This window comes from Patagioenas fasciata, chromosome Z, assembly GCF_037038585.1.
Source record: "Patagioenas fasciata isolate bPatFas1 chromosome Z, bPatFas1.hap1, whole genome shotgun sequence".
In the NCBI taxonomy this organism is placed as follows: Eukaryota; Metazoa; Chordata; class Aves; order Columbiformes; family Columbidae; genus Patagioenas; species Patagioenas fasciata.
Genome location: NC_092560.1, coordinates 44,941,818 through 44,965,235, shown reverse-complemented (window position 1 = coordinate 44,965,235; position 23,418 = coordinate 44,941,818). Strand labels below are relative to the sequence as shown.

Genomic DNA, 23,418 nt, shown 5'->3' with positions numbered 1-23,418 from the left:
TATCTCAACAGGTGCTCATGTGTTTGTAGGAGCAAACCCCACTTTCTAAAAGTATCTCTTTGGAGACAAAAATAAAATCAAATATGATCCTATTTTTCCTTCTACTTGTTTTTTGCTTACATGCACATAATTCAACTGAAGTTAGAGCTGTGACAATGTAGGCTCCTGTACCTGATGGGAGAATTTACTTTAAACTAACAATTAAGGACATGAGATAAAACTCTCTCACAGCAGCTACTGGGTTTTGATATTTCATATCATGAATTCAACTAGTTTCAAATGGACAAAACAATGCAGTGTGTTTCCATAGAAACATATTAGATCAGGATGTACACTAAACAGTGGTCTTGGCAAATGAGACTGCATTGCAGAAACGTGGCTTTGAAATACATTTCAAAGACAAACTAAAAAGATTTTAAAAACAAGACCTTGTTTCAACATTTTGTTTCAAACATTAACTAATTCAATAAAACACACAGATAACAAGATCCTCAACCATCTGCTACTGCACTTAGTAACGTTGGGGTGAAGCAGGTTATCAGCATAAATCTTGATATAAATTTGTACGCAGCTAGCTCATTCTGCTCTGGAATAGGCTTTAAAAAATACTAGAATTGTATTTCTTCTTAATAAAATCCATCTTGAATTGACTAAAATGAGTTTCAGATATGGAATTGTAAATATTGTCTCCAATAGTTTAAAGTACTTTCAGTCATAAACTCCAGAACCTAGTTTTAGAAACAATACTATGAGGTCAGGTTCATTAAGGTAAGTTCAGTTTAATTTTAACATTACAGGGATTTAGGTATGTCTTCATGACAAACCACCGAGTGGTGGTTTACTTTGTGATGTTTACTACTTATTTCAATATGTTTACATGGTTTATTAATGTGGTTCTGATTACTGTAACTTAATTATTCAAGTTAACTCTGCAAAATGGCAGAGCATATAGAAAAATCTAACTCCTTTGGGAGATCCTAGCAAAAACTCTAAACAGTGACCTAATCTTTGCACTCATTAAAGTCAAAAAGAAATTTGTCTTTAATTCATTTTGTCCTTGAACTCCAACATTGTGCAGTGAAAAGAGTAGGAAACTGTAGCTGACAAGGTCTTCTCCTTAGTATCAAGAAAAATCTTGATACTAAATCAGTGTTTGTCTAATAGCACGATACGAAGAACTTTAATGTACAGTCTTACGTTAATATATCTCTGAATCACAATTAACATTCAGCATGTTTCTAAAAACTTTATAACAGTCATGTATTTTTTTCTTGCAACTAAGTACTGCACACAATTTGCATGATTTGTTATGTGTATATGCACACATACCCAAATGTAGTGAAAAATAATTCAGTATTAAACATTAGCTGTACTCAAACCACTGCATGTACAACCAATATTGAAGCATAAGTGCATAGTATTCCCTAATACATACACAGGAATACGAACTGAGAAACAGGCAAATGGCTAAAAGCAACAGCTAATAGCTACATATAGAATAGAGATTATAGAATAGTTACACGCTGCAGGACTACTTCTTTGTGTCCATTTTTTGGGATTGCACTTACAGATAAATTACAACCTTCTTTAACAAATTAAACCAAGAACAAGAAAATCTAAAGAGATTAAAATGTACTAATAAATTTTACTTACTATGCTAGAGATCAGTGGTAGACTAATTTTTAAAATTATTTCTTATATAGCATTCAATCATATTACCTGTACAGAACATTGCAAATTGCATCAATTAAAGATAAACAGATTAAAAACTTCATAGCTTGTTAACAATCAGGATATAATTTATCCATATTTTACATTAGTGAGTCTCTTATTTGAAATAGAAATAAAGAAGTACATACCCTGATCCAAAATCTCTTCCTCTTCTTTTTTGGTCTGCTGCAGCAAAGAACTTTTATCAGTATCCTTGGTTTCTGAAAAATGGATTTAGGATATGATGTTAACCTCTGTGTGTGAATGGAATTGACTATCTTCCTACTGGGAAAAAAGCTCTTCTGAAATGAATATTGGTATTTTAATCTATCTATAGTAGTTGTACCAAACAGTGCAGCAGTGAAACAAATGGAAAATCACCATTTGTACTCTGCTACACAGACATACCAGATACCAGTCATATTACTCCTTGAAAATACTGCTGGTGGAATTACATGCTTACTAGTGTTCTATATAAACATTCGATTCCTTCCATAACAAGGTAGTGGGATCCAGAAAACTATGGAAATGTTGTGATTCAACTTTGTGGGTAATAGCCAGAAGATAAAGCAAATATTAAGAAACTCTAAGTACTGATATTTGGCATAGAAAAGAGGTCAATCTTTCAGGTACACAGCTCATGTAGCTATAAAAAAGATGTCAGAAATTGAAAGATCACAATAGTAAGAAATGGACAGAAGACTGGCAGACATTTCCACCAAATCCAAGAGCAGAATCCCATGATAGCCTATAATTAGCAATTTGAGTTTTCTTCAGAACTGCATTTCATTTTAATGAAAATTTATCTTATTAATGTAACACAGACAAACACATCAATGAGCACAAAAAGATTTGAATAAAATGGATTACAAGTTTTTTTCACCTTCATGATGTCCATGCATCATCTTTAGCATATCAGACTTGACTGGAATAGGAATATTTGCCTCCTGTGGTATATTTCTGAAAATCTCAGGGTTCACATTCTGTGTGCAGGTCATATATGAGACAGCATGCTTGGCTTCCATATAGTACATAATGTAAAAATTACACATTTCATCATTTGCTGTTCCCCTACATAACACAAAAAAAGATGCAGCAGTCAGAAAAAAATGAGCTGAATATAGCTGTTATTCAATTCATCTACCTTGTTTAACAGAATATCAAAAGTGGCCAAGAAATATATGGAAGTCCCACACTAAACCAGAACTTCATTGCAGTGAATATGAAACATTTATTTCAGGTTATACTAGAGAATACCAGTTTGCACAGACTTCCCGGGTATCTCAGAAATCCCTACAAATTTGGTTTTGATTCTACAGATAATTATATCAACTTTTTAAACTGTTCTTCCTTCTCATTTCCCTGGTTTGCTCCTCATAGTCCCCAGAGTCTCATCAACTATCCACATGTTCAGATGAAATAAGACAGAACTCTATTATTTATTATGTCACCATTCATATACTTCTCAGTCTGGGGCAAAAAATTTACAATCATTGCAAAGAACATCTATGTTTCATTTCAGCAGTTATATTTTATGAAGGTTCCCTCCCCACCCCATGTTCAAGTGCATCCATTTATTGGCCAGTCACACTGGTTCTAATACACCAAAACTTAATATTACATATTAAGACAACATAAATATCTCTTAAAGAAAAGATAGCACTGCCATCTTGAGTATAACTTGATCACAAGCTTCTGTAAGGAAAATATGAGTGCAAGAGGAATGATTAAGCACTAGCAAAATTCAGTTGTTTGATAAATGTTGTGCATGTACTCGAATCAGAAAGGGCTTTTCTGTACTGCTACATAATCCTGTCTTCAACAGAAAAAAATAGCTGGTATGAGAAAAAATTCTTTCTGAAAAATATTACTTTCTGAAGCAGACAATACAGAGCCCTCTTCGCAATTGTGATCTGTTTTGTTTTTTTTTTTTTTTCCTCTGCCATATAGGTTGATATCTTTTATTTATAGCTACAATCCTTACAATGGAATAAGCTAGGACTTACACAGTAAGGTTCACAAAATAAAGGGGTTTACACTAGGATTTTTTAATTAGCTTTCACAATTAACCAGTGAGCCCACACTCATAAAAAGATACAGGAGTGGGTTATTAGCTCTCTGCAAAAGACGTCAGTGCTGACTTTTCCAGCAGCAGCCTGCAGCATTCATTTATTCACCATAGCAACAATAATGACACCAGCTGGAGGAGAGACAGTGGGAACATGGGAGAAGAGACTGTTTCAAAAGGGGAATTGGTATTTTTCCATGCATTGAAAATTTAGCGTCCCTTGGAGACCACAAAAACCACTTGACTTGGCAAGCTCTGCTTAGGCTTTTAGAAAGCATTAACTGCTGGACTTCCCAATATCTGTAAGTATAACTGCCTTCTCTTTAAAACTCCAAAAGAAAAGGGTATGTGGAGCCCAACTGAAGTATTTTTCACCTGACATGTTGCTGTGTCTAAATATTTCAATGTCAATAATTTAAAATATTCACAGTTAAAAAAAAATACTCTGTCAACAACAGTTTTAGAAAATTCACAGAAACCCCAGGAACTTTCCATTAGATATTTGAACTCCTGAGAAACCTTGTTTTCTGAATGAGTTTAATGAGTAGAAATGCTGATGCACAAGCTAAAAAGAAATAAAATTTTAAAAATCCTGTTAAGCACCTTCACACTACTGCCAGAGATACTCAGAACTGTATCCAGATCATGGTATATTAACAGTACACAGTGAAACATAATGAAACAGAGGATTTAGCATTGAAGAGCAAGATCAAGCAGTTAAAGAAACTTAAATACTGAATGGGAACATTTTACTACAGGCATATAAACCTTGTCTTGAATGGTACAATACCTGTTAAACATATTTTGAAACGGAAAGACACAGCTTGCACTACTTAAGAGTTTTAAACAATACATTATATTGTAACTGGAAAATCAAGCAGCCACCATGGCGAATGGCACTTTTCTTTAAAAAGATTTGATCTTTACACTGAATGGGCTCCAGATATTTGACATTCCTTAGACTGGTAAGCTATATACTACTTAACACTAAGGTTTAGGCTGAAATATCATTAAGTTACCTGCTATAAAAATGCAGTGGCTGCTTGCATGGAATACTTACTAGTCTGTAGCAAAAACTGGAAGAAATCTTGATTATAAATCAGGAATAGTTGATCTCCTTCTAATTTCATAAAGGATAATACAACCCTTTAATTTGCAAATGTTTGAGCTTAAGGAGAAATCCAGCTAATTGAAATAGCCAATTTACAAAACTTTTGAAGACATAATTCCTGCCTCACCTTTTTATACCAGAGACATTAAGGCTGTGGTCATGTAATTACCCTGACCTTGTATCTAGTCAATTGTACAAGCAAAATCGGGTCCCACTTCTGAATCTTGGTTTCCCATACTACACATTTAAGAGACATGCCTCAATACCTAATTCAGTTTCTCAGACTAGGAGAGGAAGCAGGATGAAAAAGGTTAGTGTGAAACATGGGGGTCATGAGATAATGTAAGATAATGGAAAATGATGTGTAACTAAAGAAAAACATGCAAAAACCCAAGATCATGTGTAAAGAAACAAACAGCATGGTAAGGAAGAGATAAAAACAAAACAAGGACACATATCCTCCCTCCCTAAGTTGGACACTAAGTAATAGACTTGGCCAAAAACAACATTTCATTTATATGAGAAGGGCTAGTTGACTATGACAGAAATTGCTATACAGTTAAGAAAGTGTAACATTGAGAATATGTCATGTTTTAACTACAGTTAGCATATACTGTGAATGGTTAAACTTAAACTGATCAGCTTTGGAAAGGCAAATGGACAAAGTAAACTCTGAAGTTTGTTTTAGCCCTGCCTTCTATGTATATGAAAGATAAATAATGTAAGGAATTAAAGATCTATTTTTTTCAGCTAGATTAAGAAAAAACATAAACACAGGCAGAAAATGAAATATAGAGCCCAGGAAAGTGAACATGAAGACTTTGACATTTGCATTTCCCATTTTTTTCAGTGTTTATATTTGGAACTCAAAGGTTCTTTCTATATTTCTTTGAACCAACGTGTCATTCTGAATGGGAGTAAAAAAACTCCAACATTAAGGCAACATTTTCCAAGATTTAAACAACAATTTATTTAGCTGTGTATCTTTCCATATACCCAGCATTGTTGTGAATGCACTCCTTTTCATCCATTTATTTCTTACTATTCCAACCATATATACTTCCATTTTAGGCATTGGGCTTTGTGTAACAGTTTAAATATTTGCTTAAAATGCTTATGCATTGTTTCTCCAAATTCATAGGTAGAAATTAGGTAATAAAAATGTACAGGTCTGCTTGTTTCTGTTCCTATTTCTTCCCCATTGAAAGCATATTAGTACATTGAATGAAAAGACCATAATTGTCCTGGAACTGTGTCTTAAACTGTAAAGATTATTTAACAAATAGGAACCTCTTCAAGGAATATAACAGAAACATGACAGAAACTTTCAGAACTTGCGAGAAAAAAAAGTCTACAGTTAAATTAAGGTTTTGGATATATTTTTGTTAGTGTATGGCTTTTGTAAAAACCTCTTCTGAAACCATTAATTTTGCTTCAGTTGCTACTCATCACTACTTTAAACATTCACTGAAAGGTGATAATTTTGTGTTGAATCTTTACCCCTCTACTGAGATGCAATCTCAGGGTGTTCTATGCACTAAAAAACTCATCCCTTGAGGTGCTCCAGCTTCCCGAATAGAGAGATTTCTGCAGGTATCTTAATATCCCCACATATGTACTAAACTACAGTTCGAAGAATGGGATCCAGCAAAGAGCATATTAATAATGCATCTATTTTTACAGTTGTATTTGTCAACTTGATTTTACAGAACTCTGTCATCTTTGGCTGAATAGCATCACAGACAAACACAGTTCAGATTTTCCTGTTTATCATTACTAGTAATTTACATTTGCATTTTTTTCATAAATGCCTGTAGAGTTTTACGTTAAAAAAATGTAGATTATTCTGAATTTTTAAGGTCAGATATCATGATGGGTCAGAATTTATCAGAATTTTATAAGTTTCCATAAATTTTCTTTCTGAAATAATGAAGAGAAATCGTGAAAATTTATTATTTTGTTTTAAACAGTCAATAACTTCAGCTTGTTAAAAAAAACATTTTCTAAAATTGATGTTCACACAAGTAATGGCAATGAGTATTGTGTACAGTTAGATCTTTAGGAGATTAGACATAAAACCAGACCATTTGTTGGAATTTTCTTGGAAGAAGACATGAAACAAATACATTTCTACACATACCTTGGAAAAAATGGTTAAGAAATGGAGCAAAAAGAAAACATTTACCCTATATGTGTCTCTGTAGTTCTGCCTTCACCACTGAACACACATCTAGCTGCTAGGATATCATCATAGCTAACATCTACAGGATGTTCTACTGGATAGAATGCCTGAAAGAGAGGGTGATTCACCATAATTAGTGAAAGCATCTCATATTATTCACGTCAATATACACGCACACGAGAATGACAGTGCTACACATCTGAAAAGTAATTTCAGAAGCATTTTTGCATCATAATGTAATCATGATAATAATTGGCAGTCTTTACTTGCAGTGGCACAACACGTAGCAGTGGAAACACCATGACTGCCAGTACAGCTTGTCAGTTTTAAATATTCATAATTAAAACTTACAGTTAGAATTAAAAAAACCAACCAACCTGTGGTAGTTGTGGACTTTGTCTACCGATCAATGTCCATTGACCATTTCTCACTCTGTATCCACTCACTACTTTACCTATAACATACCAATATGTATGTGAACATGAGACATACTTCTAAAAAAAATATTTTGTAGTGTCAGTATTTTTCTGTTAAATATTTGATATTCCTGTGTCACAATAAAACTCTTACCTAGTCTGTGCGTATGAACTCTGTAGGCAAAAAGGTGCATTGGAAACCTTTTGTAATGGCAGGCAATGTCTGCATCAACCACTGGTAAATATGATGGCAATAAACAAAGAAAAACATATTATATATCAAACCGAGAAATATTACACTGCTGTACTTCATTCAATGTGAAAGTGGTTTACCTACACTGGACAAGAGACAATTTCAAAAGATAATGAATAATATATTTGTGCAGTGTCTATCTCAAGATATTTGTAAAGAAAAACTAATAAAATATAGTACAAGTGACTTGAAAACTACATTCTGTGATGACATACATCCAAATTGGTACTGAAACTCAGTATCATTTTTTCCAGCATTCACTACTGCTATTTAACAAAGTACAGTAATATGTTTGCTTACATATTATGTTGAGACACAAAACAGACATAGCTATGATAAGTACTCAGGAGAAAATTAAAATAAACTGATATAATTCTAAACTGATATAATTTATAACAAAGGCTTGATTTTAACTAAAGTTCTAGACCCAGTCTTAAAGATTTAGGTTTAGATGTGGACTTTAGCAGATAAATGCTGTACAGACAATGTCAGCAGGCTAAAACTTGTGTTTTGTGCAGTAGCAGTAGCTAAGGAAGGAGGACTGGCTGCATTTTTCCCATTATAAAAAACTTCATGATTTACTTAAGAACCACAAATTTGGCTGAACATGAGAAGGCAGCAGTCAACAGGCACGGAACTGTTTTTATTCCCCTTTCCCTCACCCCTCCAGCAGAAAAAGTAAATTTCTGCATTGATCAAATACTTGGCAGGGGGAATGGGACACAGTTTGATATGTTTTCATATTGAAGAGCAAAATACATTAAGTTTCAACTCAAATGAAAAAATTATTTCAAACTGCTGAGTTCACCCAACAGTTGGAGTCAGCTCAGCATTTGATCAACTCATTCTGTTTAGGCAGCTAACTGTACATGGGACAAATGTTGTTACCATGTATATAACTTAAAATTCTGGTATAGTGTAAGAAAAAGTAAAGTCAGTGTTCAACCTCCTTAAAACAGAAAATTCCACACTAATGTGAAGAAATGATGAGGACTATCTAAGCTGAGTTTTAGATAAAATTCACTGAGTAGGATTCTAAACAGAAACTGTTTAGAAACTTTCTTTTACAGTGTTTTTTCAGCATTTTGACCTTTTAACCAAGTAGGAAGAGCAGCTCCTCACTGCTAAAAATATATTTATTAAAACTGAATTCTTAGTAAATCACAAACAGCATGAATGGCAAGTGCAGGTAGAGAAGAGTCCAAAAGATTTTATACTTCTTTTTAGGGGGAAGAAGGGGTGCAAGAGAATAGGTAGAGCTTTTCTGGTAAAATACTAAGAAGAAGAAAAAAACTAAAAATTACTCTAAGAAATAGTCTTAAGAAATACACTTAGAAACTTCAGTATTGCACAGATCATCATTATTTTGTTCAGCATTGTTTTCTACAACCTTAATCATCTTTGCAGATGTACACATTGGGAAACGGGGTACAATTTTAAATTTATAACTGTTTTTTACATCTTTTGTTTAATTATGCAATTAGTTTGTCCATCTACAGTTCAGTAAATCTCTACTAAATTTTCTTCAGCAATGAGCAGTAAAAATAAATCAGATGCTGAAATTACATAACGACTTTGTAGAATTATGACTCACCTTTCTCGCCCGGTGGTATTACAGTGTTCACGGACATCATAAGATACATTCCAGCAATCAAAGGCTGCCTGCAATTCAAAACTCAAGTTCTGCTAAACAAGGCCTTTGTAAAACCCGACTGCAAGTGACATAATATGCAATACCATTTAACACTACTAATTTCTACATGTTGGATTATGTCTGAAAGTGGTCCACTGGGAAAGCAGCTGTTACACAGCACTTCCCTTTCCCTCCTTTTTTTCAAAGCATCTTCTTTTCAAAGCAATTTTTAAAGCATCTTCTACAAAGTGTTTGAAATAGGACAAAAGAATATTCTACATAATTGCTGTCCCTGTCTCAGATTCCTAAATATGAAGATATTAAGATGGATTAACTCAGTAGTGATAGCACTGTTTCATCAAGTTTCTTAGCAGAAACAAAAATTTTTGCCAAGAGATGACGCATGACTTCAAAATTCTTAGTATTATGAGGTATTGATATGTTTTAAAATGAATCTAAAGAAGGGGTTCCCATGCCTTCGGTTCTAATGAAAAAAATCAGTTATAGGTATTTTTAAAGTATTGTATTTAGGTACCTAAAAATACATATTTCTAAAGATACTTACTTTTGATGTGTCAGATGCAAAGTTACACCAGAGCAGTCCTTGTGTTTATCTGTATAAATCACAAAAAGTTCAATCATTAGCAACTGAACTCTTGCAAAATTATTCCATATTGATAAAATTCTTCTGCTATATAAAAAAAGGCAAAGTAAGTTTTACTCTTACTGTTTGCAGTAAAACTTTAATAGTGTGGAAACATCACTCAAATTTGCACAAACCTGAATATCACACTGCTGCATGTGTAGCAAAATCCTTGTATAGAGCAAAACTCTGATGGATGAAAAACTAACTTCTTTTTTGGCAATAGAAATTGCAGATCTTTATGAACTAGCATCTGGGACGTGAAACAGTGTAAATTTTACAGTAGCAGAAAAAGTTGGTTTGCTTCAAATAAATTTGTATCTTGACAAAAGTTAAAAAAACGAAAGATATGTGGAGAAGTGGCGATTTTGGCCATTAAGAATGAAGCAACCAGAAATCCTTGTAATAAAGTCAACAGGTGAATGTGAGATACCAATACCGGTTGTGTTTAACATTGGTTATCCTAGAAAGACACTAAAAATAGTTAATTCATTTCTTAATGTACTGTATCAGCATTATCTAATATGTTTGACATTTTAAAGATATTATTGTATTCATAGCCACTCAATTTTATTTGGTGATCTGAGAGATCAACCTTTGTTCTTTGTCAAGAAAATTTCCTTTTCTTATGTTCATATCAAAGCTAGCTGTAGTTAGAAGATGGATATAACTCCACAGCAAGTACACAGAAAATGCTGAAAAGAATACCCTCTAGCACTATATTCTTCAGGCAAGAAAGGCAACAGGGTAGCTATGGATCTGTTCACATGTGGTAACTTGGGAGAGATTTTCCTCTCATCAGTAGCTAGATTCTGAACTAAAAAAGGCAGTACAAGTGAACACAGGGATAATAATTAGAGTGGGACAAAACAGGGAGACTTCAACAAGTACCAGTTTAGTTTTTCAGACATTAGGTACTTTAGTCACACCACATTTCATTACTAAGGGATAATATTCAGTTTGGTTTGTAGCATTATTGCACACATTACTGCATACTACATTTTACTACCCCCATTTTCTCTGTTCTACAGAACAGCCACGTAAACAATATATTGTAGAAAACAGAGATTTTCAGTACAGCAACATACATTCTTATATATGTTTTTATGAAAACACACATTTGTACAGAAAAATAGTAGACACTGAAAAATTAATCTAAACTTTAAGATAAACATTCTCCAATTTAAAGTACAGTCTTTAAAACATATTTCAAATATACCCTTCAAATGTTTTGATTTTTTTTTAAAGTTGCTTCTTAAAAATGAAAAAATAAAACAACCAAAAAACCATAAATACATTCAATGTATGGCAAGTCATTAAAGGAGGTAGCACAGAAAGAAAGACTAGAACAGTCTTTTGCTCCATCTTCCTCATTTCAAACTAATTTTTGGACTAAATTTCTGGCTATTCATATAACATAGGTGATGCTGCAGAACTGAGCTTTAATAAGTTTAATACTGTTAGAAAGTTTGCACCATACCATTTTTAATGGAATAGGACAAATGCTTGTTTCCTCATAGAACACTTCATTTATTCCTTAAAGTAAATGCTTGTTTCCTTAAAGTAAGTGCTTGTTTCCTCATAGAACACTTCATTTATTCCTCAAAGTAATAAAATTTAAAATGCAATCAGTAGTTTTGTGTCTTTTCATTTTGCAATTTGCAGTTGAAAACATCATGATCCTCTCTTTTAAACACTGCTGAAAAACTGTCCTGAAACAATAAAACCAAACCTGTCATATGCCAAGCATGAGTCATGTTTGAAAAATCTAACCCTTATTATGTCACAGTGTCTCTTTTAAGAATTGTGCAGCAGGAGGATGAAAATGACTACAACATATTTCAGTTTGCCAATTCTAAAGTATTTCCACAATAATTAAATTTTCAGAGTATTGAAAAAATTTTCATGCAACATTTTCAATTAAATTGAATAATTTCAAAATGAACTGAAGACAGTGGGAAAGTCATTATTGCTACTATACCAAGCAATCATGTTAATCAGTGTTGGGAGAAACATAAATCAACTTCAGGCACAAGAATCTGATCTGCAATGCTGTGTCAAGAGCAAAATAATGGATGGATACTTTGGTCAGACTTTAAAGAAACTTCTAAAGCACATTATAATTTTGTCTGTGGTTACATTTAACTGTGACTGAGCTAAACATTTTTCTACAACTATAGTTGGAGATGAAAAGCTGGAAGCTTTTTTGAAAAGACTTTGAAAGCTGGAGATGCTTTTTCCTTGTTTGTCCTTCCTACAGCTCACCTCCTTGAAACACTCAAAGCTGCTGAACTCTGCACCCAAGAACGCTGACTGCAACAAGGCCATAGCAGGTCCCAGTTCAAACTCTCTATGAATTCTGCTGTGTGACCTAAGCAAAAAATATCTTTAAACAATGAACAAACCAAACAAAATTTTAAAGTCTCCCTTCCTCTGTCAGTCTAGCTTATCTAACTACTTTGGCTTCTTTGGTTCAGCTACTCAGCAAATATGTACTGCTCTGGGACAAAATAGTTACTATTTGCCATGTAACGAAGACTTGAAAATGCATTTTTATACACCTCAGAAACAGATTCAAATCAAAGCCAACTGTCCAGGCAGAGTTTCCAACTCAAAAAAATAGAAGCTGTGCTTATTACTGCCTTTTGTGTGATGTGCAAAGGTAACACAATCATATTATATGTTCCTTTATTTTATTTACCTATGTCAAACAAAAACAATAGAGCATGTTAAAGCCTAAAACACTTACTTTCCAAATAGAAAACAGACAAACAATTGTTGATCCTGGTCCACCAAAAATTTTTTAACAAATAAGTACCTTGTAAATTGTATAGATGACTGATTTGCTGGAAGGATATAATAATAGATCATAGAATGCTATGTCTGTGGTATTATATGTAATGTAGGTAACAAAGGAGCTAAGAATGCAAATATTATTTGTGTCTTGTGCAAGAAAAGAGAGGGAAAAAGAAAGTGGACAAGAAAGGAGCCAAAGTTGAATAAAAATTAGAGAATGCCCTAAAAGTTTGCTCAAGTATACTGACAAAAAAAAATATTAATTGCTTCAAACAATGCAACAGTAACACACACAGAAAATTATATAATGTGATTACCTTTCACACAGAACAAGTTAAAAGAAATTGCTATTGATAACTTTTAATTACTTTGATTCTTGGGGATAAGGTCTATATTCTCACACGTGCTTAAAAGGACTAAGATAATAGTATGGTGGGTTCAAAACAACATCAGCCTTTGTCCTAGGGAGGGCAGGAAAAAACAAATTCTAGGGACAGGAAAAGAAAAAAAACATGGCATTTTCTTCAAATCAGATCAGAATGCACTTACATGGAAGAAAAAGAACAGTGTGACAAGTACTTTGCATATCCCTACACCCCAAACTGAAAGGTGACTCATTGTCTACACATCTAAAGATGGGTAGATTTACTTTTATCTGAATATGAACCCTAAACACTTATGAACATATCAAAACACAGACAAATTTCTGACAACCTGCTACGTAGCTGTATCTACTATCAACCATAACTCCACAACAAAATAATTTTTGCTTTTGCAATATAAGAAGTCAAATGGAGCAACTACTATTTATCAAAATGGTTCTTTGCACACTCCCCCCATTTTTTTGTGGGTATTTACTTTTGGTTTTCTAGCTTATTTTTACACTACATGAAATATAGACAAGATAGAATAAGATTTATTTTGGTATCCGAGCATGAAGTGTATATCTAAATAAGAATACTTAGCTCTGGATTACAGCTAAGAAGAGAGGGAAAGCTTAATTATTTTAATGACTGGTTAAGGAAATAAAGAAGTATCCTTTTTACAAACACTTGAAAATGAAAATTGATAAATTTTAACTATATTTCTCCCCTAAAAAATTATAGGAAGTAGAATTGGGTGCTAATACATAAATAACTACTTCCTCAAGCCAAATATTTTATATTTGCAATGACTTTTTAGTCAGAAAGCTAAACTATGAACAGTACTTCAGAATCTTTGACGTTCTACTGAAAGTATACTAACAATTGAGTATGTTGAATCATTGGTCCTCTGTTCTCAGTTGCAACAGTTGCATGCATGCACATAAAAACTGTAATGGCTATATTCTTACACTGTGACAAGCCACAGTTATCAAGAGACCTCTCACTCATACAAGAAAGGTCTCTAGGTCACTGATGAAGTTCAAAAATACCTATAAAACTAGGTGAAAGTTATGTATCAAATATCCTTGAACACCACAATCAATGTTTAGGACATTTAAATAGTTGCGATATTTATATTGCATTGTCCTCTACCGGAATTTTCACAGGCAGACACATTAAAAACATTTTTTTCTCACAAAAATGGCAGAAAAGGTAAATTATTTTTCACTTTAAAAATAAGATATGAGACTACCAAGTGGAGGCACTGAAATAAAACACAGGGCATTCTATCATATTCTTTAACTGTTGAAAGAGTAAATGACACTAATATAACCTCCTAAATTATAGTCCTATCAGTTCACACTTCTTAAACGTTCATAATTTTGCATGTTTATTCCTACAACATTGGTTATTCCAAGCCCTGCACAGATACTCTAGGCAAAAAATAAGGAAGTCTGCTGCAAGGGGGTGTGTTGCTGTAAAATGAACTTTTAATTTCAGGTGCTAACTTCCTTCATTATAGCTCCTCTAAGTGGGTAAGGTGAATTTTTGAGTAGAATCTTTGACAACCAAACTAATTTACTAATAAAAATTTCCAAACACACACTTTGGTTTTTTTTTTTTTTTTAACTGCATAGACATAAATTATACTTAAGAGTGAAAATTAACAATGAGAACTCTCACTGTTCCCAAACAATAACGAAGAGCAGGATCTCAACTGGCATGCTCTCTTTAGTGGTTTGTAACTTTAATTTTTTGTTATTTTAGCAGGCAAAGAATCTCATGGGCTGTACTGGTCCATCTGAACTGTCTCATGAAAATCAATTCTTTCAATTTCAGTTGTGCATATTTGCATATGTGCTGCATTGAAACAGTGTTGGCATACTCAGTTTGCGCTTTCCTGTATTGGGTTTGTGTGGCAAGGTTTTGGTAGCACAATGGTTACAGGGGTGGTTTCTGTGAGAAGCTGACAGAAGCTTCCTGCATGTCCAACAGAGACAGTGCCAGCCAGCTCCAACGCAGACCTGCTCCTGCCAAGGCTGGGCCCATCAGTAACAGTGGTAGCACCTCTGCGATTAATGTATTTAAGAAGGGGGGAAAAAAAACCTGTGTAATTACAGCCAAAGAGAGGAGTGAGAATACGTGAGAGAAACAAATCTGCAGACATGAGGTGGATCCCCCACGGAGGCTGCGACCCTGTGGAGAGCCCATGCTGCAGCAGGCTCCTGCAAGGACCTGTGGCCCTGTAGAGAGGAACCCATGCTGGAGAAGTTTGCTGGCAGACTAAGAGGAAAGGCTGAGAGACGTGGAACTGTTCAGCCTGGAAAGAAGAAGGATCGGGGGGATCTTATCCATGTACAAAAATACCTGAAGGGAGGGTGCACAGAGGACAGAGTCAGGGTCTTTTCAGTGTTGCCCAGTGACAGGGCCAGATGCAATGAGTACAAACTGAAACTGAACATCAGGAATCACTTTCTTAGTGTGAAGGTGACCGAGCACTGGCACAGGTTGCCCAGAGAGGTTGTGGAGTCTCCATTCACCTGGACATGGTCCTGAGCAACTGGCTGTAGGTAGGCCTGCTTGAGCAAGGGGGGACAGGCTAGATATAATGTAATAATGCAAATATTTTGATGCTCTGTCATAACCTAAAGAACAAAATTCAAAATACATACCTCTAAATGCACTAATATCCCCATAGTGTACCTGGAGCACAAAATATCTGCCACCTGTTTCTCCTCCAACTCTGAACCCAACACCTGAGAGAAGGAAAATGCATTGTTTTCAGAAACAATAAAATGTAAGATGGTTCACTATTGCTAGTTTGGTAGAACTTTCATTTCTCATTCATCCCATCAATTATACAAACTGATTAACACTGACTTACTAAGAACACACTGAGAATTAAAAGATCTGTAGTAAAATATTTTGAGATGTAAATTAATACTGTATCCAGAAAACATCTTGTGAAAATTATGAAGCTATGCTACTTGTTGACAGAAGTAAGTACAGGTATTGAAGAAAATGGAGGAACGTGAAATAATATGAAACAATGACATTGCAAAATATTACTATCACCAAAAGGGATTTCTCTAAACTGATTCTACAATGAACACTCTTCAAAAGAAGCAGAGAAAGCAATTTCTTGCTATCCGGCCAGTGAATTCCATTAGATTAAACACTGCCCACTGCAAAGCCTACTTACAAATGGGACTGCAGCCTCTCTGTGCACAGATGTAATATCATTATGAACCCTTCTCACAAACCTTGTATTTATGGGCAGACTAGGGACAAGAGAATTAATACTAGCTGGGGTTTAACAGGAAACACCATGTTCATGTAGAATCCCCCAAGCAACATTTTTTTTAACGTGACATTCTGATAAACAAATAAAATAACATTTGTGATTATAAGCGTGTTAACAGATTATTAAAAATCAACCTCTTGTTATACTGCACATTGCTCCTGGTGACAAAAAGAAGCAGTATAACTTAAAAAAATAAAAAACAAAATTCAAGGTATTTTCAGGCTGAGGCTATATAGATGGCAGATGCTTCTAGAACCCTTAGTGATTATTAGAAAGAACCACTTCTCACTGTGTTCCAGACATATCGCTCCAAGTATCTTAAAATATTTTGATTGAATTTAGCAAAGTCATACATCATATAAAAAATGGGTATACAAACATATTGCTCAACTGCATCGAAGCATCAAGAAATGAAACACACATTAAATTGTCAAGTATACTTAGTACACAGAAAAATGTCAGTGTTCTGATTGAACATGTTTGTGCTTTCCCAAACACACAAAAATATATTAGTGCAGTTTGTGTGCTATGAAAGGTATATAAGTAGTACCCTTCCAATAACATAAAGGAGGAAATGCAAGATTAATGCTATATAAACATAAAACATTATATTATGACTGTTATCTCTTTCTTAGCTTTTTTCTATATAAGTAGTACCCTTCCAATACCATAAAGTAGGAAATGCAAGATAAATGCTATATAAAAATAAAACATTATATTATGACTGTTATCTCTTTCTTAGCTTTTTTCCCCTTACTGAAACCCATATGGTTATCCTAAACAGGATGACAAAAAACTCACAAGTATGCCAGCTAGCATAATATATTCATAGTTTATGATGTTGATGTTTATACAGTTTCCATCCACTAGACATAATAAAAATATTATAGGAGATTTCTAGATATGCCAGATGGTTACTTCCACATCCTCTTCTCTCAATTGCCCTGTACACAAGAACTTCACATTGAAGGCACAATACCTTTGGGTAGCCTGGTGGGTGGAGCATTTCTTGCCCAGGCATACAAAATGTTAGATTTGTCTTTGCATGTTCCTTTATCACAGTCCCTAAAAATATGAAGAAAGAAAACAAACAGAAATAGAGTTGAATATAATTTTTTAACTCTGAAATCAGAACAGGGCAGGTGAATTACATGCAAAACCATGAAGATGTTTTTGAATGTATTTTGATTAAACACAGTTCTTTTAACATATATTGCTTTCCCAAATATCATCAGACCCTCTTTCTCATTTTTTTTCCCTCCCTCTACCTTAAGATAGTGTTACACAAACAAGGTCAAACCCATAGACACTTCTGATAGTCCTTGCCAGCCAAGTAGCCAGTGATTAAAAAACAAACAAACAAAAACCAAACCAACAAACCAAAATGACCCACGACTTTTGTGAGAATGAACCACATGAAAATTCCTAGCACTTTTAGCTCAAGTGCCACAAACCTGCAATGGCTACTACATTTACACAGAGGGACAGGACTCGCGCACAAAGCAGAAAAAAGTCATCAAAGCCTTAAGTCACAATTGATAATTAAAATTCGTTGAAAAATCATTTACAAAAAAAAGGTGACCAGAAGCTCTATAAGAACCAATAGGTGCTCATCCCTGTACTTAACACAAGTTCAGTGCTTTAAGTCGAAAGAAGTGCTTACCAAATTATAGACCACAAACAGGTCACAAATACTTACAATAACTGAGAACTCTAGAGTTGTCCCCAGCCTCTGCAGCTAACACCTTGCAGGTGACAGTAAAGGTGGAGTGCAAAAGACTCCCAAGGACTGTTAAGCTACAGATACCTGAATCTGCAAGAACTGAGAAACTCAGGGCACAGACACTACCGATTCTGTAAAAGGCCAATCAAACACAGTCATATAGACAGCACGATGTACCTGGATTACAAGCAAGAGGGCACTGACTGCTATATGTGGGTGTAGACTAAAGGATGACATGCACGGATAAACAAACAAGGGACACTGAGGAACTTTCCAGTCACACACCTAGAAGCCACTTCTCCCTCTCAGTCCTCTGTTAGAGAAAAAGGTTATTTACAGGGTGTATTTGTACCTTCTTCAGTGGCAAAGCATCGTGGCACTGAGCCCAGAGCACACAAGTCATTGCATGAGTGCAGTATACACAGGCATGACTTTTAGAAAGCCTCAACCTGAAACTATTCAGACTACATCAACTGAGACAAGTCAGATGCAATGAAGTTTGATACCTATGCCAAGGTTTCCGTCCAAAACAACATACTACAGCCCCTTCTCTGTTTGTTAGCACTGGTAAAAGGAGACCTTGGAAAACATTTGTACACATAAAGCATGGTTTCAGTCACCTTAAATACTGGGAAAAATAGAATCCTCTACAGTGTAATGAAAAGTACAAATGCATACAGACCAGGACTTGTAGCAGATGCAGGGTCAGTAACATTTCTTGTTCAAGATGCCTGAGAGATATGTACCGCCTTTCAAAACAAAAGACAGTGATGCTTTCCAGGCTGTGCTCCCTGGGATAACCAGTTTGTCCGGCATGTAGGGAAAACCACCTCTGCAAGTCATTATGTGTTTCTGTGATTCCAGAGAGCCTTACTGCAACATGGCTGCTGTGTTTTCTTCTGACAGAAAGCATTGCCATAATCACTAGACTACCAATCACCTCTTCCTCTTCATTAATTTTGCTCATAACACCTATTTCTAGACCTTCACAAGCATTACTTTGGTCATCTCCCCCTTCAAACATGCCCCAATGAACAAGCAAAACTTATTTCAGGGTGAAATGTTTCATGATGAACAATTCATACAGCTGCAGGTAAAAGCTGCACAGCTTTCAGCTGCTACAATCTGAAAAAAACCAAAAGACTTCAGGGATCTAATCAGGTATTGCACTGCACAGCTCACAAATGTGTTGAGAGATTGATTAGGGGAAACAACAACAACAGAAACCACAAGCAGTCACAGCTTCACCACCACGCTGTGGGCCAGCTACCCTTTGTTTAACCCACAGTATTTTTTAGGACCACATTAGACAGGTAAAAAAAAAAAAAAAAACAACCTATGTAGGCTGTTTCAGTCTTTCCTCCTGAGACACTGGCCAATGGAGGAAGAAGACTGCAGGGGAGAAACATGAAATACACACATGACACTTCCATTTTGCTTAAAAAATGCTCAACCACCTCATTTAGCCATCAACACTGATCTTGAAATATCAAGTTTTCTGGAAAAAAAACAACCCAGAGGAGATTACAAAGAGGAGTTAAGATAACTGACAAACAGATTTTAAAAGGAGGAAGCTAGTAAAGAAGTATAAATTTGCAAACAAATTAAAAAAAAACATTAACAAATCACTGAAATTCATAGGTTCTTTACATGCAAAATATCATGAGATTCTGAATAGAATGAGTAGCACAGAAATGGACTTCAACTGCATACTACCCAGTATCGTACTAACAACTTTTTTTGACTCTGGTCAAAATTGAGGGGGGTGTGGAGGAGTGGAAGGCATGGAAATGGAGCTTACTGACTGCTCCTTGGGTCTTTGTTTTATTGCAAACACTCCTGGACTTTCCAAAAGCATTCTCCTAAATCTTGAGTAAACTCATGACATGTTTTTTGTGGTTTGGGGATTTTTTTAGTGATATTGGGGTTTTGATTGATTACCTAGACTGAAAGCAACATATTTAATTATGTCAGCAAGACCAGTATTTGGCTATTCTTTTTGGATATTTTCATTGCTTAGGAAAACAAACAACTTTTTTTTTTTTTTTTTTTACTTTCTTTCTCTGTTATACTCTATTATACTCCCTGAATCTAACCAGGACTTGTAAAAAAGGACAACTGAGGTGACTGAATAAGAAAAATTATTATTTTCAGTTCTTGAGTTGAATGGTGCAGAACATTCCAGGGCAATGACAACAGTAAGAAAGGGTACATGGAAACATAAGTGTTCCTGCTGTTCTTATTGTCCCCCAAGCAGTGAAATACAAGTGTTTCATTGAACCAGACTTGACACTGTTTGCAATCTTTACTGAACTATTGATGTCATAAGCTTCCAAAACCATGCTTGCTTTTTAATTGAAGCAGCAAGTCTGATGGCGCAGTTACTGGGTGGTGATGTACGACATATACTTATTCATTTGTTTAGATTAGATAATGATTTAAAGTTGCCTCACCTGACCTCTAAAAAAAGGTTATGTCTATGAATCACCTAATTCATAGGAGCTCATTTCAGTATCAGGTTTGAGACAGTGCAAGATCTGTCTTGCCAGGAGACTCAGAAGTTCTGAATAATTCATCGTTTTCTTTTAAATCATTCAAGTGTATTCTTGATTATCTATGGAGAACCTGAACTTCTGATGAATCAGCTCAGGCATGCTACTTCGATTTCAGCACAGGTTGTCAGCTCAGGTAAAACTTGTCATAGTGGCTGAAACATTTTTATCGCCAATTATGATCAACAAACAACAGCACTTACACGTTTTTTTTTTCTGTACTGAGCAAAACCTGAGCAAATGAGCACTAGGAACGTACTTTATTTTTGTGGAAGGACCTGGATATTTCAAGAATGGAGAAATACCTGTGCACTTCTTTAGCATTTGTTAGATAAAGATTCTACCATACTGCAGCAAAGGCTTTACTCTGCAGAGCCAGCACAGGTCCTATACTGTTAGACAGCCTTTCAGAAGGCCAGGTGCATTTGCATGAATAGCATCAATTCACTGGAAAAGCCAGAGGGCCAAAGTATGTTACCGATTTCCTCTTCCTTCCAAATTTTTGTATTTTACAAAAGAATTGCAACACTGGAAAAGGTTTATATGGAAGCAATTAACACAAGAAAAGGTAGGTACAATAACAGAAGCAAGCTGCAATTCTTACCAGTAATTTTCAGTCGAAGAAGGTTCATTACAACCAAAGAGTAACATATGATGGACAGTGTCCATGCTGGCATGAGGCTTAAAGTCAACTGAAAAACACAATGGAAAAACAAATAAGCTACCCTTACTCTCACCATAAGTTACACAAGGAAGAGCATTTTGTGCCATTTTTTGCTCTGCAATACACTAGAAACAAGGTCTGTATATCCTCACTCATTTAATTACCTTCTGCATTTCACTTACAAATTTTCCTTAAATTTCCATTCAACATGCTGTCTCCCAAGCAAAAACTGTAACCCACTTATTTATTACAAAAAAGGAATTGGAATTTCCCACTCTAAACTGCTCTACTTTTCCCCAGAAGTTAAATATGACACTTAGTAAACATATGAATGTATCTCAAACCACAAAATTTTACTGTAATCAGGCTAATGTAAATCTAGCTTCAAAATTCACATTTGTGATTTAATAGTTTTCTACTTCTTTTGTACTTACTCATCAAAACCACAAACAAACAGTAAGCTACAGTTGAGAGCAAGTGACATCTTATGCATCAGTTAAAGTGATGTCTTCTTCCAGTATTCCATCTGGTTTACATTTTTGCTACAACTTTCTTTGGACAATAGTTCAAAGAGGGGATTATAATTTATTCTCACTAATATGTCAAACCCTCTGGAATGGAAAACAAGATTTGTTCAAAGTCAACAAAATCTCATTGACCAAATATTTCTCATTATTTGCAACTTAGACTAAGGTGAATGTTCAACATTCAAATGCCTGTTTCTTTATCCCATGCCATAAACAAAACACTGGTTTTGTTTCTCAAATATTTGTGATTCTGTTTCATATAGGAAAAAGGTTACCAGTGTCACACTGTTGTAACACCAACCATGAAAGTACAATGATGGCATTTCTAGAAATAAAGCAAGCTACACTGGGTGACTTGCTTTATTACAAGTGAAATGATATGTCAGATGCAAGGATTGCAATGGAATTTTTTTCATATAAGATATAGAAGGACCTTGGAGGACCCTGTTATCCTAAGAAGAATTCCAAAATTGAGTCACTCCTTCCCTTACATAAACATAGATACCAAGAGACCTTCAAGTAAGTGTCTTTTAGCTCTTGTAAGAGTCTTATTATAACCAGATGGTGAAGCTGTAACCCACTGAAATGCTGTTCTCCTCCCAAAGACTGCAGATTTATCTGCACTCTGAACTCAGTATTTTAACATGTGGCTAAGGCAGTGTTCTTGAAGTGAATAATAATGTGGATTATTGTCCCAGTTTCATGAAGGAAAAGAAAACAAATAGATTTTAGCCCTATTTTTGGAGCTCAGGTTTGTTGTGGCAAGTGAGGAAAAACAGCCAAAAGTTAAGGTATGCAGGTCAAATTCTAGCTTCAACACATAAGGCATGCAGTCAGATTGTAAGGAAATGAGCACGCCAGAGTTTAGGGCTTTGTTTGGGAAGTAAGAGATGCACCCACATGCCCTGGGAAGGTACTTTTGAGTACCACATACGAATTCAGAAGTGCTAAACTTGCCAGCATGATGAAAGTGCATAGACGACAATTAAAATGTACTACCTGTCACTACCAAAGGCTTAAGAAATACCAAACGAAAGCCTTATATTCTTAGTCAACAGCCTTCACATTTTAAAACAACAAAAGAAGATCACTCAGTAAATATTTTTATACAAGGAAAAGTGCTAAGGGGGTAAATTTGTAGCTTTTTGGCTTTTCTACAGGTCTGACGTACCTTTCAAATTTCTTGGCACGGTGCCAGCTCAGAGAGTTGTGATACTTGTGCGTCTGTTTGCTTTGGACATTATCTAGTGGTATTAAGGCAAAGTGAATTACATTGATTTAAAGATGTTATGGCATAAGTTGTGTCAGTTATTTTCTACATTGTGTTCGGTGATCCCATATCTGTGCTGGGTCTTCTTTTTGAATCAAAGCTTTCATTATATAACAACAAGAAACTGGACGATGGTTATGATGATACTGTGTGGTTTGGCAGTGGTTTATTTCATTATACTGCAGCCGCTAATGAATTTCT

General features: G+C 35.0%; 1 protein-coding gene across 6 annotated transcripts in view; it reads right to left on the bottom strand.

Moving 5' to 3' along the window:
* PAM (peptidylglycine alpha-amidating monooxygenase) overlaps positions 1-23,418 on the bottom strand; it is a 146,115-nt gene that overhangs the window by 40,696 nt on the left and 82,001 nt on the right. For all 6 annotated transcript variants that reach the window (XM_065860294.2, XM_065860297.2, XM_065860295.2 and 3 more), the window contains exons 5-14: positions 21,361-21,448; positions 17,461-17,546; positions 15,850-15,933; positions 9,939-9,987; positions 9,335-9,402; positions 7,642-7,722; positions 7,449-7,525; positions 7,075-7,178; positions 2,594-2,781; positions 1,860-1,931 (exon numbers count right to left, since the gene is read on the bottom strand). In XM_065860294.2, the coding sequence (XP_065716366.1) occupies positions 1,860-1,931; positions 2,594-2,781; positions 7,075-7,178; positions 7,449-7,525; positions 7,642-7,722; positions 9,335-9,402; positions 9,939-9,987; positions 15,850-15,933; positions 17,461-17,546; positions 21,361-21,448 (897 nt within the window). The remainder of the gene's footprint in view (positions 1-1,859; positions 1,932-2,593; positions 2,782-7,074; positions 7,179-7,448; positions 7,526-7,641; positions 7,723-9,334; positions 9,403-9,938; positions 9,988-15,849; positions 15,934-17,460; positions 17,547-21,360; positions 21,449-23,418) is intronic.